Source organism: Hirundo rustica, chromosome 14 (genome assembly GCF_015227805.2).
Source record: "Hirundo rustica isolate bHirRus1 chromosome 14, bHirRus1.pri.v3, whole genome shotgun sequence".
Taxonomy (NCBI): Eukaryota; Metazoa; Chordata; class Aves; order Passeriformes; family Hirundinidae; genus Hirundo; species Hirundo rustica.
In genome coordinates this window covers 9054263-9076019 of record NC_053463.1, presented here as the reverse complement: position 1 = coordinate 9076019, position 21757 = coordinate 9054263, and the positions used below count along the sequence as shown (strand labels likewise).

Sequence of the window (21757 nt, the reverse complement as noted above, 5' to 3'; positions counted from 1 at the left end):
GGTGAGCCACCTGGGGGATGTTCCACCTAAACTCACCTCGGCGGAGATCTCTGAGCTTGGCCTGCAAAGCGTTTCTAAAGTTTTTATTGAACTTTCCACAGGTTACCTGTCATGATCTACCGCCTCATGCTAGTCAAATTTAAGGATATGTTAGGTGTTAAATATGTTCAGGATTATTGTTTCAGGTTTGTAAACTTTTGCGTGGTTAAAAAGAAAAAAAGAAAAAGAGTAACACGGATTCACAGAGTGGTTTGTGGTGGAAGGGAACTTAAAACTCACCTCGCTCCAACCCCTCATGTGTCAGGGGCAGGGACACCTGTCACTAGACCACATTGCTCAAGGTCCTATCCTGCTTCTGCAGGATCAAACTCTTGAGCAAAGCAGGATAAATTCAAATGCAGAAACAATTCCCCAGATTTCTGCTGAGAGAAAGTGGGCAGAGGGTCTGACATTTGGGGCCAGCAGACCTTTATTTCCCTCACCGGTGATATTTTATTGTCTGCAAGGACATCCCATCTTGTTCCAGCACAGGAAAAAGCTTCCTTATGGTCATGCATCCTCATTAGACCCATCAGTGTAATTAAGTAGATTAGTAATGTTTATCCTATTTAAAAAGCAATTTTTACAGTGGAAAGATTGACGCCCTGAGCAAGCAGCAAGGGATTGCCATAGCTACACTGCTGTTGTTTTAACTAGACATCAATCCTGAGCCACCAGAAGAGAGTGAAGTGAAGCACATGAACACTTATGCTCGCTGGAAAAGGTGCAGAATTTAATTCTGAAATTCCCAGACATACACCAAAAATGTGCACAATGAATTCCCAGCTGTTTCAAAAGGCTGAGGCTATCTAATCCCATAGGCATCTTGTGTGCCTCACCTCCTTTCCCTCCTTCATTGCCTCTCCACATATAAATCTGTGCCTCTGATGTGCGAGTTATGATTTTTAAAAGCTTTTTTTGGCAAAGTGTGCTGGTGGGATGTTGCAGCTTTGCCTGGAGGCCGGAGAGGGACTCTCTCCTTGGAGATAGGTATAAATGTGAGAGATTTGGCCAAGAACTTCCTGGTAGAAATCTCTATTCTCTGAAGCAGAACCCTTTAAGGAAAAAGCCAGGAAGCCAATTTGGACATCTGTATGGTTTTTGACTGAGATAATTGTAACCACGGGATAGTGACCTGAGCAAACAGCAAAGCAAACCACAGATGATCTGATTAGTTTTCTGCCGTGGACATTTTATCTGTATGTTCAACACAGAATGAAAGACCATTCTTCAAAGCCCTCGGTGTCTTTGGGGAAATCTTCTGTCATTAGTCCCCATGGTGATGTCAGTCAAGCCCTACCCCAGCTCCCGGGCAGAGAAATCCATACCTTGTCCCAGCCAGCCTCCTGCACAGGCCAGGGTGAGTGGCTTTCTGCAGGATGCTTGCAGCAGATATGATTATACTGCTAAGCAGCATTCTCTTGCTGCTGGAAGGCACTTTGAAAGCCTCCCTATCTCTTTCCTTCCTCAGGGATAGATAGGAGAGCTTCCTTCTTCTTCTAATGGCATACCTAAGCAGATTTGGGAGTCTCGTAGTCTTGGAGGGACATAACTTTGTTGCTATTAAAATGCAAATAAATTTAAACATTTATTTTGGTCATTATGAATAGCAAAGTGAGGTGATAAAGTATGAAGGTTGCTTTTTTAATATGTCTTTTCAGAACTTAGAAATCTGAGTTTGAGTATTGCAAAGAGTTTTTAGTGTCTCTTAGGCAGGGCAGTGTAACCCGACCCAGTGGGATGTGGTCGGACTCCAAAAACATTTTTAAGTCCCATGGGTACAGACATTGAAGGTTATGCTCCTCCAGCTCATCATGGGATGGTAATGACACCATTAAACCTTTAGTAAATTTAGATAGCTTTCTAAATTTCTATCAAACCTTTGGCCAAGTAATATATTTTATATTTAACGTAGGCAGCAGTTGCAACATTTAAATGTTTTCAGCATGCAGGATCCGAAAATGCTGTGGGATTATTTTGCTCCCCTGTCCTGTTTTTAATCTGCAAACTGTCAACAATGGACAAGAGAGAGGGAAAAGGCTGGGTTTTATGGGCTGGCAGTCACAGACTACCTGGTATTCCTGGAGAATTGGCAGGTCCTCCCCTAAAGAGCCTTGCTCTCCCTTGAAGGTCATTATTTGGCTCTTTATCAACACCAGCTTCACCTTTTTCCTTCTAGTTTGCCTTCAGAGGCAGTTATTACTAAATATTCAGGTTGGGGCATTTGCCAGCTTGTTGCACGATATCGGCCTCAAGGCAGCAGGTTATTTCCAGCAATTTTCCACTTTAACTTTGCTCCCTTTGTGTCCTCCATTGTGCGCCACAGCTTTAGTCACCAGTTTTTCCTATCCTGAGAAAATGTTGGGCGAGAAATAAATTATAGGCTCAAATTTCAGTGCCTTGAGAAGTCATTTGGTTCCGACTCGTCTCCAAAAACATGAGCCCATCTCCTTTGTGTGTGAGGGCAGGCTGGAGTTTGGTGTGGCCCCGGGAAGATCCCATTCTGACGGGCGCCATGACAATAAACATGTTAATTAAATTAATTAATTTAAAGGGGCAAAGGTTCAGTGGGCGGGTGGTGCTTTTGTATTTCCAAACCAGTTAACTCAGCTCAAATTCAAAGCTGACCAAGACAGATCTGCTTTGACTGGCAAACCCCAGCGCTCTGCAGAGCCGCAGCCACGCTCTTTGTACGAGCCCGGCCCCTGCCAAGCCTCTGCGGCTGGGATGAGGCATGGCCTTAGGTTAGCAGAAATGCAATAAGATATCAAATTAGTTGGGGCTCTGTGTCCTTTTTGAAATCACTGGGAGACTTGTGATGCGCCAGGGCGCGGAGTGCTATTCTTCCTATCTCTTAGCACCATTGTGCGGGGGTGAACAAAGCCAAGAGGTGTAATTTAAAGGTGCTGTGACCTCCCATGAGCAGCTCTCCCCATTGTGAGGCCGGTTTTGTTTTCTGTATGTGTTTTTTTTCTCCACTGAGATCTCCTGATCATAAATATGCATGAATAAAAGAGCCAGGGGAGAGGAGGGGAGGGGGAAGGGGGCTCATAACCAGCTTGGATAAAGTCCTTTTCTAAATTTTCCACTCTCGGCTTCCTGATGTCGAATGAAACAAGGGACCACACCACCGGATTAGCTCAGCCGGAGTTCCTATTTCCAATTGTAAAAGCAGAACCCTGGCATCATAACAATCATTATAATTATCACTTGCAGAGGGGTCTTATCATATAACAGCTTCTTTTTATTCGGGATGGAGTGGGACCGAAGGGGGCTGGGGGAGATAATTCCAACCACAGGGGTTTGCGTCTTCATTCACCACTTTCCAAACAAGCCAGTGGAAAATTGAGGTCCCTGAGCAATTTTCAGATTACAGCTCTCTCCTGGTACAGGGACATGTGCACACACACACACACACACACACACACGCCCTCTCCACACATCTGACGCAGAGCAGGTACGCCGTGGGTGACCATCAGAAAGAAGGATAAAAAACTCCCCCCGCCCTGCTTTTCTGCTCCAAACTCAGGCAAAAACGGACATAACCTTCCCTTTTAAGCCTAGCAACTCCAGCCTGGCCGCACAGCTCCTCCTGGATTAATCTTTCTTTTTTTTGGCTCAGTGAATTGTGGTCAAGGCCATTGTAACGTGAGTGCTGCCGGGGCGCGGATTGGCTGGAGGAGGCTCAGAGAGGCCCCTTTTCACAGGGGACTAATTGCTTTAGACCACCAGTATTTGGGAGCTACAGATGTCTTCCTTAATTTGCCTAGAGAGCACAATCGGCCCCATCTGTTGCATTTTTTTCCCCCCTCTGTCTCTCAAGTCGCCTTCTTCCCCCTGTCTGCAAAGGCCTAAATTGAAAACTCATCAAAAAGTAATACAAGAGCAGTTTGGCTGGGAAGCTGCTGCCGTGGGGCTTTGCCTTTAATAAAGGCCCCCCTGCTACTTTTACACATGGGTTGGGGAGCAGAGAAAGGAGGAGGAGGAAAGCAGAAACAACCTAGAAGGAGGAAAAAAAAAAAGCTAAAAACTAACAGCCAGATGGGATATTTGGAGGCTGGATAATTTGATGTGTCATGGCTGGAGGAGAACAAGGGGCAGCCCCTTGTTTTCTGTGTGTACACACAACAAAATAGATGACTTCTAGAGATGGGAAGGAAGAGGAGCTGGGGGATCTGCACATCCCCGTGTCGCTGGCGTGGGGCAGCGGTCAGCGCCCTGCAGTCCAAGACCTTCCCAGTGCACACCTCCAGGAGCAGAGGCAGATGGGGAAGGGTCAGAAGAAGGGAAGGGGGAAGAGGAGTGATGAGCCTTTGCCCTCCTGCAGAAGCCTTTGCTCTCTGCAGAGACAGGAAGTTGTCTTGGCCTGGAGTTGTCTTGGAGCATTTGCAGGCTGTGGACTGGGGATGCTGCTCTGCACCTACCCATACCCAGGAAATCAGGAGAGGCTGTTGCTTTCTTCTTGCTTGGTCAGTGCTTCATCTCAAACTCAGCCCTGGGCAGAAGGAGAGGACAAGCCTAAAAATCACTTAAAATATTAATTAGAAATGTTGTGGGGAGAAATATATCTCATATTTCTTCAAAACTCCCATCTTGGCCAGTTCAGGATGCACGGCTTATGGGAGCATCATAAACCTTCACACTGCTTAATGCAAATAGAAATGGTGTTTCCTTCTGGCAAATTTGGAGCTGGTGCTCTGTGGGCACATGGTGAAGTCACCAGCCAGCCCTGACCTGGTGTGTGCTCGGTCCCTGCCCCTGTAAAAAGCAGTGGATTTACTCACAGCCTGTCTGGGGGAGAGTAAATGTTACCCCATAGTGATATGAGTCAAGTTGGAATTTAAATCTCCTAGTCCCAGCCTGATGGTAGCCACAGGGACACCTGAAAACAACAGCCTGGGCTTGAAGGAACAGCTCATTTGAGCTCACCTGTGATTTATTTCACAGACTCAGTGAACCACAATGGTTTGGGCTGGAAGGGACATTAAAGGTCGTCTAGTCCCAACACCCCTCCCATGGACAAACCCTAGACCATGTAGCACCGAAGATTTTTCTCTACTTTCCTCTCTTGCCTTAAAAATAACTTTTTTGTGGAATAAGTCTAAGGGGATGTGGCAGGTTGGTTGTTTGCTCACCTGCATGCTACAAGAGAAGCCCTCCAGCGATGGAGAAAGCCCCACACCTCCTCCTTCCACCCAGCCAGTGCCTGTGTCAGCTGCCCAGTGCCTGCTTTGCCAGGGATGGCTGCTGCAGGGGCAGCAAATGTTCTGGTCACCCTCTGCAGAGGAGGGCAGGGAGCTGCAGGCAGCCCAGTGTGTGGCAGCTGTGCAGGTGAGAGGTGCTTCCTTACTGGGCTCTGTCCTGAAACCTGAGCCCGGGTGCCCGTGCTGTGGCCGTCAGCACTTGATCAATCATTCCCATTTCCTGGCTGCTCATCAGGCATCTCCCCCTGAATCCTTGGAAAGGTTTTGTTTAGGTGTCCAGTTAGGGAAGGAAAAAAAAAAAAAAAAAAAAAAAGTCCATTTATCTTGAAGGGCCCTCTGAAAACAGTGCCAAAGAAATCACAGAAGTTTGGTGTTGCTGTTGGGAGTCCTGCAAGGAGCAACCTGTGGGCTTGGGACCAGCAGGATGGAGCCAGCAGCTCCCATTCTGCTGTAGGATAACTTCCAGCCAGTGCCACCACCAGTTTACTTATGCCATCAGCAGCTTCTTTGTAGCAGAGGTTTCCTAAAAAGGGGGGAAAACAGTGCCAAACTTGCACCTTTGGGGTGAAGGCATGGGAAAAGGTGCTTTCACTGTGGATAGTGGGATCTGCAAAGCACCCTACAGCCCTTGGGCTGGGCAGAGATGCGGAATGGGAGAGCTGCAAGGGTACTAATAGATGGTTTTCATGTTCCATGCACTGCAATTCTGCTTGGGAGTGAGGAAATTCCCCTTCCTGGGGAATACTGAAGCTTTATCTGTTTCAGTGGGCCTGAATGAAGTCCCAGATCCCCTTCAGTGCTGAGGAGCTCTTGGAGAAATACCACAACAAGCAGCCTTTATTGCTGTCCTTGCTGGTTTTTTCCTTATCGCTTTTTTTATTGCTTTTTGCTTTTCCTTGGGATACCCCTGTTTAAAAACCATGTAATTATTGCTTCTCCCAAGGGGGAAAAAACAAACCAAACCAACCAACCAACCAACCAACCAAAACCCCAAACCACCCCCCCGCCAAAAAACCCCAAAACCAAAACCAACCCAAACCAAACAAACAAGAAAATGAAACCCCCCACAACAAAAAAAAGTCAGTTTATCAAACTGGGAAGGTCTTGAAGCATTGGTGAAGAACAAAGGCTGAAGTACTGGGGCTTCAGAGCCCAGGCTGTGTCCCAGGACTGGAACCTCAGCTGAAAAACCCACAAGCAGGTCTCTGTGCTGGGGCTGATCACTCGGCAGGGCAGCCTTCTCCTTGGGGAGAAGGTGTGAATGGCTTCCTTGAATAAGTCACTGGATAGCCCTGGCCAGTCTCAGGCTGGCTGCTGCTTCCCGTAGGTTTCTGTCTCACTACTCAAAAACTGGATACTCTGTTGTGACATTTGCTTTTCCATTGATGCGTGTCAGAAAACGAAACAGCTGTGTGCAGGCCAGCTGTGCCGGTGGGGTGCAGTGCAGGCTGTGGGGTGACAGGAGAGAGAGCCAGGCTGATGGGCACCCCTCTTGTCTGTGTTTCCTGTAAGGCTTAACATAAGGATCAGCAGTTGAAAACTCTCAGATGGAGTATGGCAATGATAAAAGGGAGCTCTGGTTCTTGTTGTCGAGGCAGCCCAGAAACTGTTGAAGAGGCACTGGAAAAGCCATTGAGCTTTTGTCTAATAAGTCCTGTGATAATAATTAGCTCAGCCAAAGCAGATTTTAAAGGGGCTTTAAAGTTCTTGTTCAGTGGCTTGAAAGAAAAAAGGCAACCAGAGTCTCTTCTCATGTGAGCATCAATGTGAATCCCACAAAATCCCATTATTCCTCTTTTATATCAGCAGTTTGATCAGTTCAGCCTTTTCCCTCCCCAAGGCAACAACTTTCCCCCTTTGTGCATATTTTCCCCTCAAAATCTGAGCACCTCACCATGTACACACACCATGCCCAGAGCCTGGCCCCCTTCTCCCCTGAACCTTTGCAAGTGGCACTGACTTGTTGTCCCCATCATGCCAGAAAATGGACAGCTGGAGGTAGAGGAGGGAAATCTGCCTACAAAAGCACCCGCATTCAACAGGACATTTTCCTTAAAAGAAGAAAGAATTTGATACATTTAAAAGCTAAATGCTCTCAGACTTTGCTTTAGCATCTGATGTTTGGAGACAAAACCAGATGGTCTAAACCTCACATCTTCATCCAGAGCTAAGTGTTTGCAGTGGAAGGTAAAATTCTGCTAAAAATCAACGATTTGGGTGATTTTTTTAAAGGGAGCTAGCTATGGAGGAGAGGAAGAAGAAATGCTGACGCCAGACCAGATCTGTTGAGCAGAGACCTGTCAGTGCTTTGCATCTGCTGGAGACTTTCTACACATCCCCCTTCCCAGGCTGACTGAGATTTAGAGCACCTCATGGGCATCTCTAACCTGTGCTCACCAGGGCGAGGCAGGGAGCTCTGGCCACATGGCTCCTCCATCCCCACAGCTCTGGAGAAGGCACCTCCCTGGGACCTGTATCTGCTGGGAACATGCTAGGTTGGATGCCCTTAAAGACAGGGACTTGGAGACAGCCTGCTGCTCTTTGAACTCCCAGGGGACACTGAGGCACCTTCCTCAGGAAAAATCTGTAAATATGAAAAGATTCACAACCACCAAAAGCTCTACCAGGGGTTTGGGGTATTCCAGCAAGATTTGACACAAGAGAAAGGGTGGGCATGGAGGCTGACCTCCAGCTGGGGTATGGAAACACATCCCCATGGCAGCTGTTTTCCCTTGTGGCTGAATATGAGCTGAATATATCCCTCCCATGCAGGTTTTACACCAGACACTCTTTCCAGCTTTGGACAGGAATATGGAGGCTGAAGAGGTCATGAGAAGGGGTGACAGTCATGTGCCATGGTGCCCAAAAAGTTTTTCTGGTCTCAGAACTGGTGCTCTGTGTTCCCCAGTGTCCGCAGAGCCCCAGACAAGCTGCAGTCCTGACGGCCAAGGAGCCTTCCTAGGTTTTATAGCGATGCAAAGCACAACGGTTTGGAGCTGAGCAATAACCCCTCCAGCATGGAATACAAACTCTCCCCAGGCTGGAGCAGCTCAGGTTGCAACGCCTCGAGAAACAGCGAGTTCAAATACAAACAAACCCCATTTTCTTTGCAAAATTTTCTCTTTTGAATGGACTAGAAATGGCATTGAACTGAAGGCAAGTTTTGCTAGTAAAATATACTAATAAACCGCTTTGGAGACTCATAAACTGTGTTGTGTTTTTTAATGGCAAATAATAAAAGGAGTCTAATATAAAGTGTTGTTTTTTTAATGGCAATTTTTTAAGCAGCTGGAGCAGAGATCAGGAGTTCAGCCTCCTTCCTTGTTCTGTTTGTGGTATATTTATCTTCATGAAGAGAATGGTAGCAGGGGGATTTATTTTTTCTGAATGAATGTCTCTAAGCCCCTCATACCTCCAGGGCTTATAGTAAGGTTGGATCCAATGACAGGAGAGTCAACATTATAAGCCCTCAGAGAGGGCTGAGTGCCTTGTAGATAGTCTCAAGTGGATGCGCTTTCAGCGTGCCGTTACCCCGGCTTACATTAGCGGCTGAAGGGACTTTGTCTGTCCCCGATGGCCTCGGGTGACCCGCGACCCCTGCGACTCCGCTCTGCCGAGATCTGACGCTCACGCGAGCCCCCGGCCGAGGAAATGGAGAGATGCATTGTGCCGCGGAGAAAGAGCAACACAAACACAGGGTGTTCTCAAAGGAAACAAAAACCCGGCGGAAAAAAAAAAAAAACCCAACCAAACCCACAAAAAAACCCCTCCCCAAAACTGGCAGCGAGGGGCAGCCGTGGAGAAAGAGCAGGCACACGTGTTGTGGGCAAAGCTGTCCCCGAAAAGTCGCTGCTGGGGGGGTTCTGGAGCCGAGCTGTGGCCTTCTGTCAGGGGTCTCTCCTGGGTTTAGGAGTGGCTGAGCAAGCTGAAGTGGGGTAATGGAAAATGGGTTTCCCTGTGGGTCCTGTGTTTCTAAATATATACATATATATATATATATAATGGGCTGGGTTTGCATTTGAGGGATGCTTTGGGGACTGAGATACAGTGTGGAAACTATGTGCTATATCCAGACGTCCCAAAGGAAAACAGCAGAGCTCAGCCCTGCCTGTGTCTCAGCAAAACACGCTGAAACTTCATTTAGAGCTTCAAATGTCAAAAAAGGGCTGGAGCAGCCCCAGCCCCGTGCTGTGGAGGATGCCAAGCTCTGACCTGCTCTCTTAGAGGGTGTGATCACCAACAGGTGGATCAGACGGCCAGGCTGGCACTGTCCCTGGGGCTGGCACTGTCCCTGGGGCTGGCACTGTCCCAGGGGCAGGGGATGGCAGTGGGGGCAGGTGGGATGGCTCAGGGGTCTGTAAGCTGTTATACACAGCCAATGCTTCACTTTGAACAGTTCTCAATGCCCAAGAGAGGCCACCCTGCCCCAGGCAGTGGGTCCCTTCAGGGAGAGATGCTTGTGCAAACAGCCACATCCCTCCAGGACCTTAGTGCCATTTTGGGGTGTTGAGGGTCACCACCCTGCCTGGCCCCAAACCTATGCCCAGCTGCTGCTTTCTGCCTCACTGAGACAGCGACATCCTCGTACAGCCCCTGGCTACTGCACAGAGAGTCAGATCTGTCATAAATCAGAAGCCACAGTGATGGTATCGTGTTCCCATCTCCTCTCTTGAAATCCGGGCTTCCTCCGCCTGTGCCGTCCATCCCCACTGGCTTCAGCCCCTGCTCGGATTCTGCACTTTGCAGCATCTCTGAGACAAGCAGGATGTGCTCCATGTACGGCCTCTGTGGCACCGACAGGGACAGGGATGGGGAGGAGGTGACAGTGCAACACCTTTCCATCACCTTAGAGAGGTGGGGCATGCCCCTCCCGGCCCACCCAGCTCATGCGGCCCTGCTCCATGCATGAGAGCATTTTCCAGACGCCAGTGTGCGTTTAAAGTTTAAAAAGATGAGCAGAAAAGCCCATGTCATGGGTGCCCGAGCTAGAAGGAGAATTTCACCGTCAGGAGGGAGTGCATTGTCCCCACAGCCGGCCAAGTGGATTTGCATGCTTAATTCCCACTAAGCATTTTTGAAGGAGTAATCTGATAAAATCTTCAGCCTGCCGATAGCATAAATTTAATCGGATGTCCGCCAGAAAAGGGCAGTGAGACTTCCAGCTCCCAAAGGTGCAGACCAGGGGATGTGGTGGCCCGCTGTGACCCGCCTGGGTCCGTCCCAGGCCAGAAGCCAGTGCTCGCCGTGCGCCGGTGGGGAGAGACCAGCGCGGCTGGGCACAGACGGAGGAGAAGACTTTTATCCCATTGTTTTTCCCTGTCATTAATCCATCTAAAGTGCTCCTCTGAGCGTAGCCAGGGCGGTGTAAGAAAGAAGCAGTTTGAGCTTTGTGGGGCTTTTCTCGTCTCCTTTTCTCCCCCCTTTCCAAGCGTGCTTTACAAACATCCTCCCCGCTCGCCCTCTCTATTTGCAAAACCGTCTCCTTCTGCCCATGGCTCCTGATGAAGTCCTTGCAGAGCTCCTTGTCCACCTCCAGTCTTTTCAGCACGTATTCAAATTAACCCTTTTGTCCCATTCACACCCCCTTTCTTTGGCAGATATTGTGGCTTTGCCAGCAGCGATCCAGAAGCGCCTATTATAATGTAATTGCATTCTGGCAATGCCTTGAGAACCTGATCAAGATCATCCCGCATATTTAATCCCTCCAAATTACAAAATGTTTACCATCAATCACCTTTATGCAGCTTTATTTCGTGGCCTTTCTTCAAGGAGCGAGCGGGACGTGTGTGCTGCCAGAGATGCCCCTTCACGTCTCCAGCTGATCACCTCAATGGGACCAGAGTCAAATGGTCAAGGCCATATGCGTATGAAAGCCTGGGCTGTGCTGCCAGCTATTCTCTCTAGCTCTGCATGGATTTCACACTTTCTATCCTGTTAGGATGCCTACCATTTACTTTAGCGTTGTTTTTTTTATTATTATTATTATTCCATTTCTACGTCCTGTGTCATCTGGATTTAATCTAGTTAGCAGATTTTATGCCTAAAATTGCATTGTTAAAGGGAATTGTTTAAATGGGGACCGGTGGAGAACCCTCAAACCCTTGAAACCGGGGTGTCCCCCCGCCCAGCACCGGCCACACATACCTCGACTGCTGCGGCCCTTGGCTTGGTGCTAGGGGCTCGGAGGTGGCTTTGCTTTCTTGAAAGCATCCATTGCTATTTTCAGAAGCACAAACAGATGCAAATGTCTCTGCAAACATTGCACAATGAGATGCAGGGAGAGGACAGCCTTTCAAAATCTCTGAATAGCCCTTCAAAGCAAGTCTAATTAGGGTAAGTAGAGGTAATAGGCCCACTTGCGTTTTTTACACTCGAATTTTTTCCTCCCTCAAAGCCGGCAAGGCTCTTTTTCCCCTGTGGCTGGGGGGTGGTGGTGGTATATACCCTCTCCCATTTGTTTGCGCTAACAAATGTAGAGATGAAAAGAAGGGGGAGAGGTAGGAAAGGAGGGGGGGGGGGTGTAGAAAAATCAATCATTTGAAAAGTCTCCTCTGTTAGTTTTTTTGGTGGCTTTTCCTGGTGAGATAGATAGCGGCAGAGCAGGCAGCATCCTGGCTGGGGCCGGGTGTGGGGCAGGCACCAAAGCAGAGCCTGCAGCTCGTGTCATGTGGAACTTCAGTAACTGAAAAAGAAAAGCAGAAGGTACGGGCTGAATACTTGGGTAAATCAGTAATAGAGCTAAAGGGCATATGCCTGTAGGGAATATGTTGGCATAAAAGAGCTTTAAGAGGGGCCATTCATACTGACAAAGGGAGATTTGAATTGCTGCCTTCACAATAGCATGAAAGGATGGGCTTGGGGTGTTCTGAAACAAAGTGGAAATCATACTGCCCTGAACGGCTCTAATAAGCTTTTAACTATTTTACATTTTGGCATTACCCCCTTTTTTTTTTTTTTTTTTTTTTTTTTTTTTTCCCTTCTCCTTCTTGTGAGCCGAGTGCCAGCCCCACTTAGAAGTGTGATTTATACTTTTTTCTTCATGGTAACTTTGGAGGAAAATAGATGGGAACTGAAAGGCAGTAATTCAGCTTTTTCAAGACAAGGAGGGGGAAATGCCATCATTTCTGAATGTCCCAGAAATCACACCAGTGCGCGGAGCTCCCTGGCTGCCGCCGGCAGCACCCTCGCACGTCTGGGCCGGGGATGCCGGCTCATGACACCAACCACCCGTCTAATTGTGCTCATTAGCAGCCCCGCAATCAGGCAGATATCGCTGTGCGCTAACACTCGGTTATTGCACCGCGCAACTTAGGTGGGCTTCAGCGTGCGCTCCAAAAAACGCAGACGATCGTTCGGCATCCGCCCCAGCTTTCACCGTCAGCAGAGGTTCAGCGTCTCAGCCTATATTTGGGGAGACTCGGGGGGCTGCAGCTCCCACCTTTGGCCTGGGAAGGAGGCCGTTGCCCGGCCTGTGTGTCGGAGCCGGGCTGGCTTTGTGTGCGCTGGGGCTCCCTCCCCGAGCTCCCCCCAGATGGTGCGATCGCACGACTGCACTGTTAAAATAGAGCTCGTATAGACAATTAGCCAATTACTCACTCTGTCATTGCACTTTCTTCTTGTAACTGAGATGCAAACTGGACTATGTCTTCTTTGGTAGCTTCATTCATTGGCAGCATTATTTAATGACACTTTTGTCAGCTTTGGGTCTGCCCAAAGATTTCTGAACGTAGCTTTATGAACCCAGAAAGGGCGCCCTGCGGAGTGAAAGCGGACTTTGAACCTACAGACGATGCTAAAGACAATGAATTTCCCAAAGTCAGGGAAAGAAATCCAGAGCATGGCTACCACAGGGCATGTGGCTCAGTCCCTCATTGTCAGCAGCAGCGGCTATGGGCAGAATAGCCCAGTAGCCAAAAGGGCTGGAGCATGTGGATGCATGGGCCGCTTTCTCTGCTTAGATATCTCAGAAACGCTGCAGGTGCTGCTGGGTCTTTCTAAAGATGTGAGGGTTGGGCAGTTGGAACGGTTATTTTGGACCAGATCACTCAAGATCCTCTCTAAGACTGGCCAAAATGAAGGTTTTTTTGCTTTAACAGGTGTTTGTCTCAGCCCAGTTCAGCTTCGGCACAGCTGTGCAGAGCCCCAGCCACAGAACTAACACAGTGGAAATGGTAAGAGAGGTTTGGTTTCGGCATTTTTCAGGGAAGAGCAAATACTTGCCCACTGCCTAATGAAGAAAACTCCATCATTCTATGTATCTTTCTTGAAATGGCATAATGCTTTTATTACCCAAAACTTTTTGGCAACAAGCATAATTAGTGGCTCTTACCTCTGAAGTTCAAGCTCATACAGATGCTCCTGGGTTATCTTTAAGAAAGAAGAAAAGAAGAGGAGACAGAGAAGGAAGGAAGGAAGGAAGGAAGGAAGGAAGGAAGGAAGGAAGGAAGGAAGGAAGGAAGGAAGGAAGGAAGGAAGGAAGGAAGGAAGGAAGGAAGGAAGGAAGGAAGAAAGGAAGAAAGGAAGAAAGGAAGAAAGGAAGAAAGGAAGAAAGGAAGAAAGGAAGAAAGGAAAAGAAAGAATCCCCATCTATTTCCTTCTTGAGGGTAGAGTTTCTGTTAGATTTATCTGTAAATCCTCCAAACTGGATTAGAATGAGGCATGTACTGGGATACTCCAGTCCGGGGTGTACACAGTCACCAGCACCTTCCCTCAGCTGGTAGTTCCCTTCCCTGTATCCCATATGGCTCCCTGCCTCTCGCGGCATCCCGGGAGAGCAGCGCAGGTGACAGCCGTGCTGGTGACAGGTAGCCCAGACCTTCCTTCCCTGGGACCACAGACCTCATTAGCTGCCACTTGATTTATCAAGAGGGCATTATGGCTTTGGAAGCTGACATCTTTTTGGATTGCAAATAGGAGAGGAGGAAACTGTACTCTGTGAAAAGATTGCTTTAATACTAATTAACCTCTTTTCTGAGATAATGAAAGCACTTCAGTGAGCTGGATAAACACGATGCGCATCAGTTGCTCTCCTGGTGAAGCAAGGGGTAATTGAGAGAGCAATATCCATTACTGGTGTTGTGACAGGAAGGGTTTTCCTTTCAGATTACAAAAGACTTGTTGCAGAAGAGATGGTACTCAAATAGGAAGGTAAAAAAAAAAAAAAAAAAAAAAAAAAAAAAAACCAACAAAACAACAAAAAACCCAAGAACACCATATTTTTTTATCTCAGGAGTTAAATCCCTTCGGTTTGAATACTACTATCAGTGGAGAAAATACATTTATATCTAGGGATTATCAAGTGAAAAAGTAAGAAAGTAATGAAGGTTTTAGGATTTGAAGGGAGGGATTGGCTCAGCTGTTTGTAGTTGCTGGTCTCTACTGGCAATGTCTCTAGCTTTTCTAGGGTCTGAGAAAAATAATGTATAGATAAATATTACCTATTTTCTGTGAGTCCGAGAGACCAACCTGGAAAGCTACAGGGGAAGAGATGCTTCTTCTGGCCCATGTTAAATTTACACCTGGAGGCCATGTCCCATTCTTCCACACAGTTAGCAGCCTTGACTGGAAGGACATTGCTTCCTCAAATGTGAATATTTTAAAGGAGAAATCCGGGTGGGAAAAGACTATGTAGGGTAGTTTGATCAACTTTTACCTGCAACCAGTGATTATCATTATTTCTGATCCTATCTTTGAGACTCTCTCATCTGTGCATTATCCTGAAGGTCAGCATAGGAAATCCAACAGGAAAATGACCACGCTGGGAATTTTGTCTTCCTCCATTTAAGTTGTAACATTTGCCTTCTCTGTTTGGCCTCATTTATCTAAACTGAAGTGTTCATTGAGGGCCCCCAAATCTCTTGGTCCTCACAACAGAGACAGGGACAAATTTCTAATTCCACAGGGTCCCTTGGCTGTGTGTCTCTTCTCCTGTCACCTCCAAAGTGGACCAACACCATCTTAGGTTTGAGATTTTGTATTTTTATGCTTGCAAATGTTGTCTTTCTTCAGGCTTGTCATCTCAATGCAAACTGCAAGTTGGAAAAGCAACGATGTTCTGCCAGGTTTGTGCTGGGTTGTAGATGCCAGGTGCTGCCCTAGACAGTCCTGCCCGAGGTATCCCTGGGTATGACTTTATAAAGATTGCTGGCATCTGCCATACAGACAGGAGCAGAGCAAGTGGTTTGTTTGTAAAAAATAAGTCAAATTAACTCCTACAGATGGAACTTAATCCATTATTTGTGCAACAAATCATTAAGGTCTGTAATCACCTTGGACTGCCATTAGACAGCTTTAAATGCTTTCCTAGAAGGCAATTTTGTGAAATCCTCAGGTTAAAGAAAAAGATTATCCTGGAATGTGCAGAATGTAATAATCCAAGAAAGAGACAGTGAAGTCCTGAGGACTCTGCCAAATCCCTGTTTGGGAAATAGAGGCATCAGTCCCCCCGCATGCTTCAGTTTGTAATTAAGTACATCTCACAAGCATGAGGGAAGAGTGTAAGGGGGACCATGCACCGACACAGTCTGGTCCTTCCCTGAAGCACAATGAATCTTTTGGATTGAAAGCAAGGGATCCGGGGGCTGAATAGTGCAACTAAATAAATGAGCTTGAGCAGGGACGTTAGTGAGACACTCAAAGCACTTTCTTTCCAATTTCTGTGTTGAGATGCCAAATTTCTGGACTTGATTTTGGCACTTCCATTTGGCAGAGTGCATACAAGTCTGTGTCTGTGGAACCTTACTCATGATTACTCAAAGAGTAAAGTTCATCTCCTCTCTAAAAGTCTTGCTTCCACAAATTTTTACTCTCTGCAGAGCTACGCTGTGTGCTCTATCCTACTGACGTTTGCCGAAGTCCCGCTGACCTTTGCCAAAGTCCCCCTGGCAGTCGATGAGTAAAACAAATGGGGTAGTAAGAAAAGTCTCTTGTGCTTGTGGAATCATACACATGGCATGGAGAAGGGTGGCATCTGTCCCAGCCTCTCTAATGTGATATTTAATTTTCCTTTCCAAACCATCAGAGTTTCTAGCAGGAAGATGGGAGGTTCTAACAGATGCTTTGCACAGTCAAATAGAAACAAAAGTGGGGGACCTGAATAACAATGAGTGCTGTGCCATCAGCATTTCCACGCTGGCAGAGAAGAGCATTATCCATTGGGAAGAGTCTTTCAACTCTTGTCTAGTGGATCTTAAACTGGAAGACTGACAAGTGAAAAATGATAGTGATGATAATGGAGGAGCATTGCTCGACGTGTGGAGCCTTTGTCTGCACCAGCAGTGCCTCAGGTGAAGCCTTTGCCATCTCTCTTGAGAGAACAGCAACCTCAGCATGGGGGAAACCCCTGCTTCCAGGGACATGGCTATTTCAGCCCCTCAGCTCAGCCCCACATTCTCTTTGCCCTGGGGATTAATAACAGGGCTGGGTCCCACAGGGCTTTTAAAGGGATCATCACCATGGACCTGTGACATCTCTGGGGTCTTCAGTGTTTCTTCACCTTGACCATTAGGCCTTTTGGTTGAGGAGGAAGAGAGAACAGGGACTAGTTGTTCATGGCCACTGCTATTGGGCTACTGGGCATAAACCCAGTTCTAACAAGTCACTTAATTTGTTAATCTAGACTTAAAAATCTTCTAGCAGTATTATTTGAAGATTATACAAGTAAGAGGCAAAGTATCAGCTTAAAGTATTTGTGTAGTATTTTTGCATCTCTGTTCTGTTCACATACAGTGTGGACAGTAAATCTGCTTGGTCCTTAGCAGCTCTGCTCCTCCAGATGACTTCTTTTAATTGCATGTGTCACCAACAAAAAAAGCTCCTGAAAAATCGTTCTCACCTGCTTCTGCTCTGGTAATCTCTACCTACTATACAAATCAGTCTTAATGGAGCATTTGAGCCCCAGAGATCTGTAATTATAATATCAAGTTTCATGTGCTCAGAGGTGGTAGTGCAGATTGTATTTTACAGATCATGTGCAGAGTAAAATCAAAATCTGTGACAGATTGAGGCCTGATAATGAAAACCCTTCTGAGGATGCTGTTGTTCATAACTAAATGCTAAGCATCTTTTGAGCCTCACCACAGCAAGGATGACACTAAGGAGGGCACCACATGGCATTGAAACTACAGCAAACCCTTGTTGCCTAAAACCTGCACAGAATTTTGGCTTTGCAGTTATTTGCTCACTTGTTGAGCACAGGTTATTCGCAGAGAATCTCCAGAGCTTCAAATCAGTTGGAAAAGGCTGAAACAGTAGTTCCAGCTGCTGTGGGCCCTTCTCATCAGAGTACACAAGCATCTTGTAGTTGGTAGGGGGCAGTTTCCCCACAGTAAATCCCAGCAGAGAGAAAGTGGGATAATCCCAGCTGTGTTTCCAGGAAGTCTGTGCTGGATGTCTCCCAGCCAGCAGGGATTCCCTATCAATGGAGCCATCTCAGACTTTCTCTCCTAACTAAAGGGGAATTAAGAGAGACCTAAGGACTTGCAGAACCTCCTGGCAGAGGGTCCCTAATGCTTGCATGCCCTGGAGGTGGTCGAATGGATCCAACAGGGTTAAAGCATTACCAACACCCATCAGCAGCCATATGAAAAAATGCATATACACATATGCAATGTGGTGCCAAGATTAAAAACCAAGATTCTGTTTCAGATATTTCTGAAGTCAGTAAGGATCTTGACACTCATGTCAGTGGGACCGAGTCTGTTGTCTGTTTAGAAATATTTTTTACCACAGAACAACCTGGTATTTCCAAAAAAATTGCTAATGCTTTCATCAGCCCTAGTATTTAAGTCACGTATTTTTTTCACCCTGTACTTCTGCAAGGAGATGATTTTAGTGCAATTAAAAATAGCCGCCTGTTTCCAGCTGGGGAAGCCTGTTCCAATTCACCAAACTATTCTTTTGATAAAAATAAATACAACCCCCCTTGTTGTAAACGGGAGTGCAGGTTGGTCCTGCAGCCTCTGAATATGGGCATTCCATCTGTCCTGGCAGCAGATTTGTTCAACTATGTCTGAACCTATCACTGCTCCAGGGAAAAACTGTTCTCTGACTCATGTTAATGTATGAATCTAATTGTGTCCTCACGCAGTTTGCAGCTTTCATTGCCCATTAGGAACATTAACATCATACACTGAGTCCTGCTGGATGTATGGTCTTTATATACTGCATAATGTCCACAGATCTCTGCTGGCAGCTAAGAAAACACAAAAGAATAGAGGATATTTTGAAGTTTTGTGGAGTTTTTTGTTTTTTTTTTTTTCTTTGAGACTGAAGTCCAGTGTCTTGGGACCCAGTGACTTTAGATGACCTTCCGCCTCCATGGACTGTACTAAATTTCAGCCCCTGGAGGCTCCTGCATACAAAACCTCCTGGCTTTCAAGGGCAGGTGCAAGCAAAGCTTCACTGCGTCACAGATCAAGACCTGTTACTGCCAGAATTAGATTTCACAAATCTCTTTTATTTAACAGGACATCATTAAGGAGCTGCCCTATACTGGTTGATGGTGTCTTTAATTAATTTAAGTATTATGCTGCTATGAAGATTTCAAAAAAGTAACACTTTTCAGCATTTATAGTTATTGACAAGCAGTGGTGGATGTGTGTCTGTATAGACATGCATATGAAAACCGTGTTAAAGGAATTTTTATCTATACTGCAGGCTCAGGCACTCAAAAAGGAGGAAATGCTGACACTGAAGTATCCGTGCAAACTTAATTCAGCTCTTCTTCTAATTTTTGTGACAATTATATGATGCCATAATGCGCTTTTGATAATATCTCCACCTTCTTCCCACAGGAGAGTTAACTTTCAGGCAGAGCTTTTGCCTGTGCGATGAGCAGCTTCTCAGTGCTCTGTCTGATGCTTTCAGAGTTTGTCCTCTGCCTTTTTCCCCACACCGTGTATGATCACGTCCTAAAGAATTCCTTCCTGGGCTTTTACTGCAGCCCTGAGTGCTCTGAAAGCTCTGCATAATTAAATCCTTAAATGCACTGATGACGGGATGGTGGTACCACAATTTTACACATGGGAAACTGAGGCACAGAAAACTGAAAGTCAATTCATTCTGTAGTTCTTGGCAGTCCCATCAGAGATCTGATTTATTTGGGCTTGTACAACACCATCTCTCCGTGTTTCCCCACAAACTCCCTGCTAACTGCACATACAGCTCCAGCTCACTCAAGGTTTGGAGATGGCTGTAGAGACATGTCTGAGCTGCCTCATTTTCCCCATAAAACAAGGCAAAGAGGATAAATCTTGTTTTTAAGGGTCTGTGTGCCCAGTGCAATATGGGAGCTTTGAGCAGCACTAAAGATGCGCAGGATGGAGTCAGGAAGAGTAGAAGGTAGAATTTCGGGGATCAGAGGGCTCCATTACACGCAATTGCAGGAGAAAGGAAAGTTTGGGATTTTGCAGTGGTGGAGCAGATTTCCTGGAGACGAGGGTACTCTTGACACCCGCAGTCTCTAGCTGAGAGCCAGAGCTGGGCCGCAGCTGGTGCTGAGACCATGGGATGGCAGCTTTGGCCCCTCTTTTTCCTCACAGGCAGGGGCCTGTGAGCGAACTGGGAGAGCCTCCGTCCCACCTTGTGACTCGAGGAAAAGAGGCAGCTCATGCCAGTCAGGTTCTGCCAGTGTTACAGGTTCAGGGAAAGTTTCAAGCTCTGTACCCTGTTCTGGAGTACAGCACCTTCTCCTTGCCCCAGAGCTCCTGACACCTTGCAGCTCCTGCTGTGAACCACGGCAAGGACAGCCTGAAACACCACGGCAAGGACAGCCTGAAACACCAAGGACAGCCTGAAACACCACGGCAAGGACAGCCTGAAACACCAGCACCGCTGGCATCACCATTCTGCTCCGGTTCTCTGCCTGCATCTCCTGAACAGGGCTCTAATCACTTGGGGGCAGCAGATGTTTGCAGGTGTGTCTGTGGCCAGTGAGGTGTCAGAATGCTGGCTGTTCCCTGGGGTGATCCCTTCCCTTCCACCCCAGCCTCCTTCTGAGGAGTGAACCCCACCAGTGCAAGAAACAAAACTCCAGAGGCGCTGCCAAAACTCAGTACAAAAGTTAAAAATTTTATTTACATGGTAAAGGTACGATTTCTTAAAAAAAAACCGAACCAAACCAAAACAAAAAACAAAAAAAACTCCACCAAAACCAAAAACACCCCACTTTGATAAGAGGTATAATAATAGAATAAAGCTCTTTATGTACAAAAATACAATTTTCATATGAATGAACATCTTGAATAAATTAAACCGCTCTCTGGTCCGGTCGCTGAATACCCCGTGTCTGCTCCCACTCGAAAGCAGGCCGGCCGCGCTGGGGGTCAGCATCTATAATGCATGAGCCTCTCCGCCGTCCGCCGGGTGCGGGGTCCCATCGGGGCCGGTGCTGGGACCCCCGGGAGGGGCTGAGCCGCCCCGGGGCAGGGCCGGGGAGACGCGCTGAGCCCCGCGCTGCGCCCCGGCCCGCATCGGCCCCTTAAGCCTTTTCATGGCATTGTCAGGGCGTTCAAACCAAATTTTCATGCTCGTTTTTCTTCGCCGGAGAGCTACAAATTGTAAAATTGACTTTTCACCTCGTCTGCGGCAGCAAATCTGTCGCTTTTCTTCTCCGCGGTTTTTCGGAGCGGCGCGGGAGGCGAGACGGGGGTCGGGGGGAAGGGGCCGGGGGGGAAGGAGAGCGATGAAAAGTGCAACGGGACGAGGCCCCCCCCTCACCCGCTCCCCCCCTCCGCCGCCGGCCCTGGCGGGGCGCGGGGCGCGGGGGGCGCGGGGCGCTGCGCGCTAGCGGAGGGGCGCGCCCGGGCCCGCGGGCAGCCCGCGGAAGCCCCTCAGGCTCTCGGCGGGCGCATAAGCGCAGTCCTCGGAGGTGGCGGGGCTGCTGGGGCCCGAGGCGGAGGCGCAGAGCGAAGGGGCGGACGGGGAGGCGCTGGACAGCCAGGATCCCGCGTCGCTGCCGGGGCTGGGGGGCGCGGCGGCCCCGCGGAAGGCGGGGGGCGGCGGGAGGCACTGCTCGGCCAGGCGGAGGGTCTCGGAGAGGGCCCAGATGTAGTTGTAGGCGAAGCGCAGGGTCTCGATCTTGGTGAGCTTGGTGTCGTCGGGGAAGGTGGGCAGGACGCTGCGGAGCTCGTCCAGGGCGGCGTTGAGGTGGTGCATGCGGTTCCGCTCGCGGTCGTTGGCCTTGACCCGCCGGCTGCGCTTGAGCGTGTGCAGCAGCGCCTCGGTCCGCGCCCGCGCACGGCCGCGCCGTCTCCGCCGCTCCCGCGGAGCGCCGGGCTCCGCGCCGTCGCCGCTGCCGGGCGCCTCGGCGGGCATCCTGAGGGAGAGAAGCCGGAGCCGGGTCACTGCCACGCGGGGCGGCGAGGGTGGAGGGGGGAGCGAAGGGGAAGGTGCGAAGCTGCCGGGGAAGGAGTGGGGGGGGGGAAGGGGAAAAAAAAAAAAAAATATATATATATATATAAAACGAAGAGGGTGGCGGTGCGGTTGCTTAGCAGGTGCCGGCGCTCCCGTACTCA

At 48.2% G+C, this 21757-nt stretch overlaps 1 protein-coding gene across 1 annotated transcript; it reads right to left on the bottom strand.

Moving 5' to 3' along the window:
• Positions 1–21026: 21026 nt before the first annotated feature.
• Positions 21027–21557, bottom strand: NEUROG1 (neurogenin 1). The gene has a single exon (XM_040078541.1). The coding sequence runs from the start codon at positions 21555–21557 to the stop codon at positions 21027–21029; it is 531 nt and encodes a 176-aa protein (XP_039934475.1).
• Positions 21558–21757: the final 200 nt, after the last annotated feature.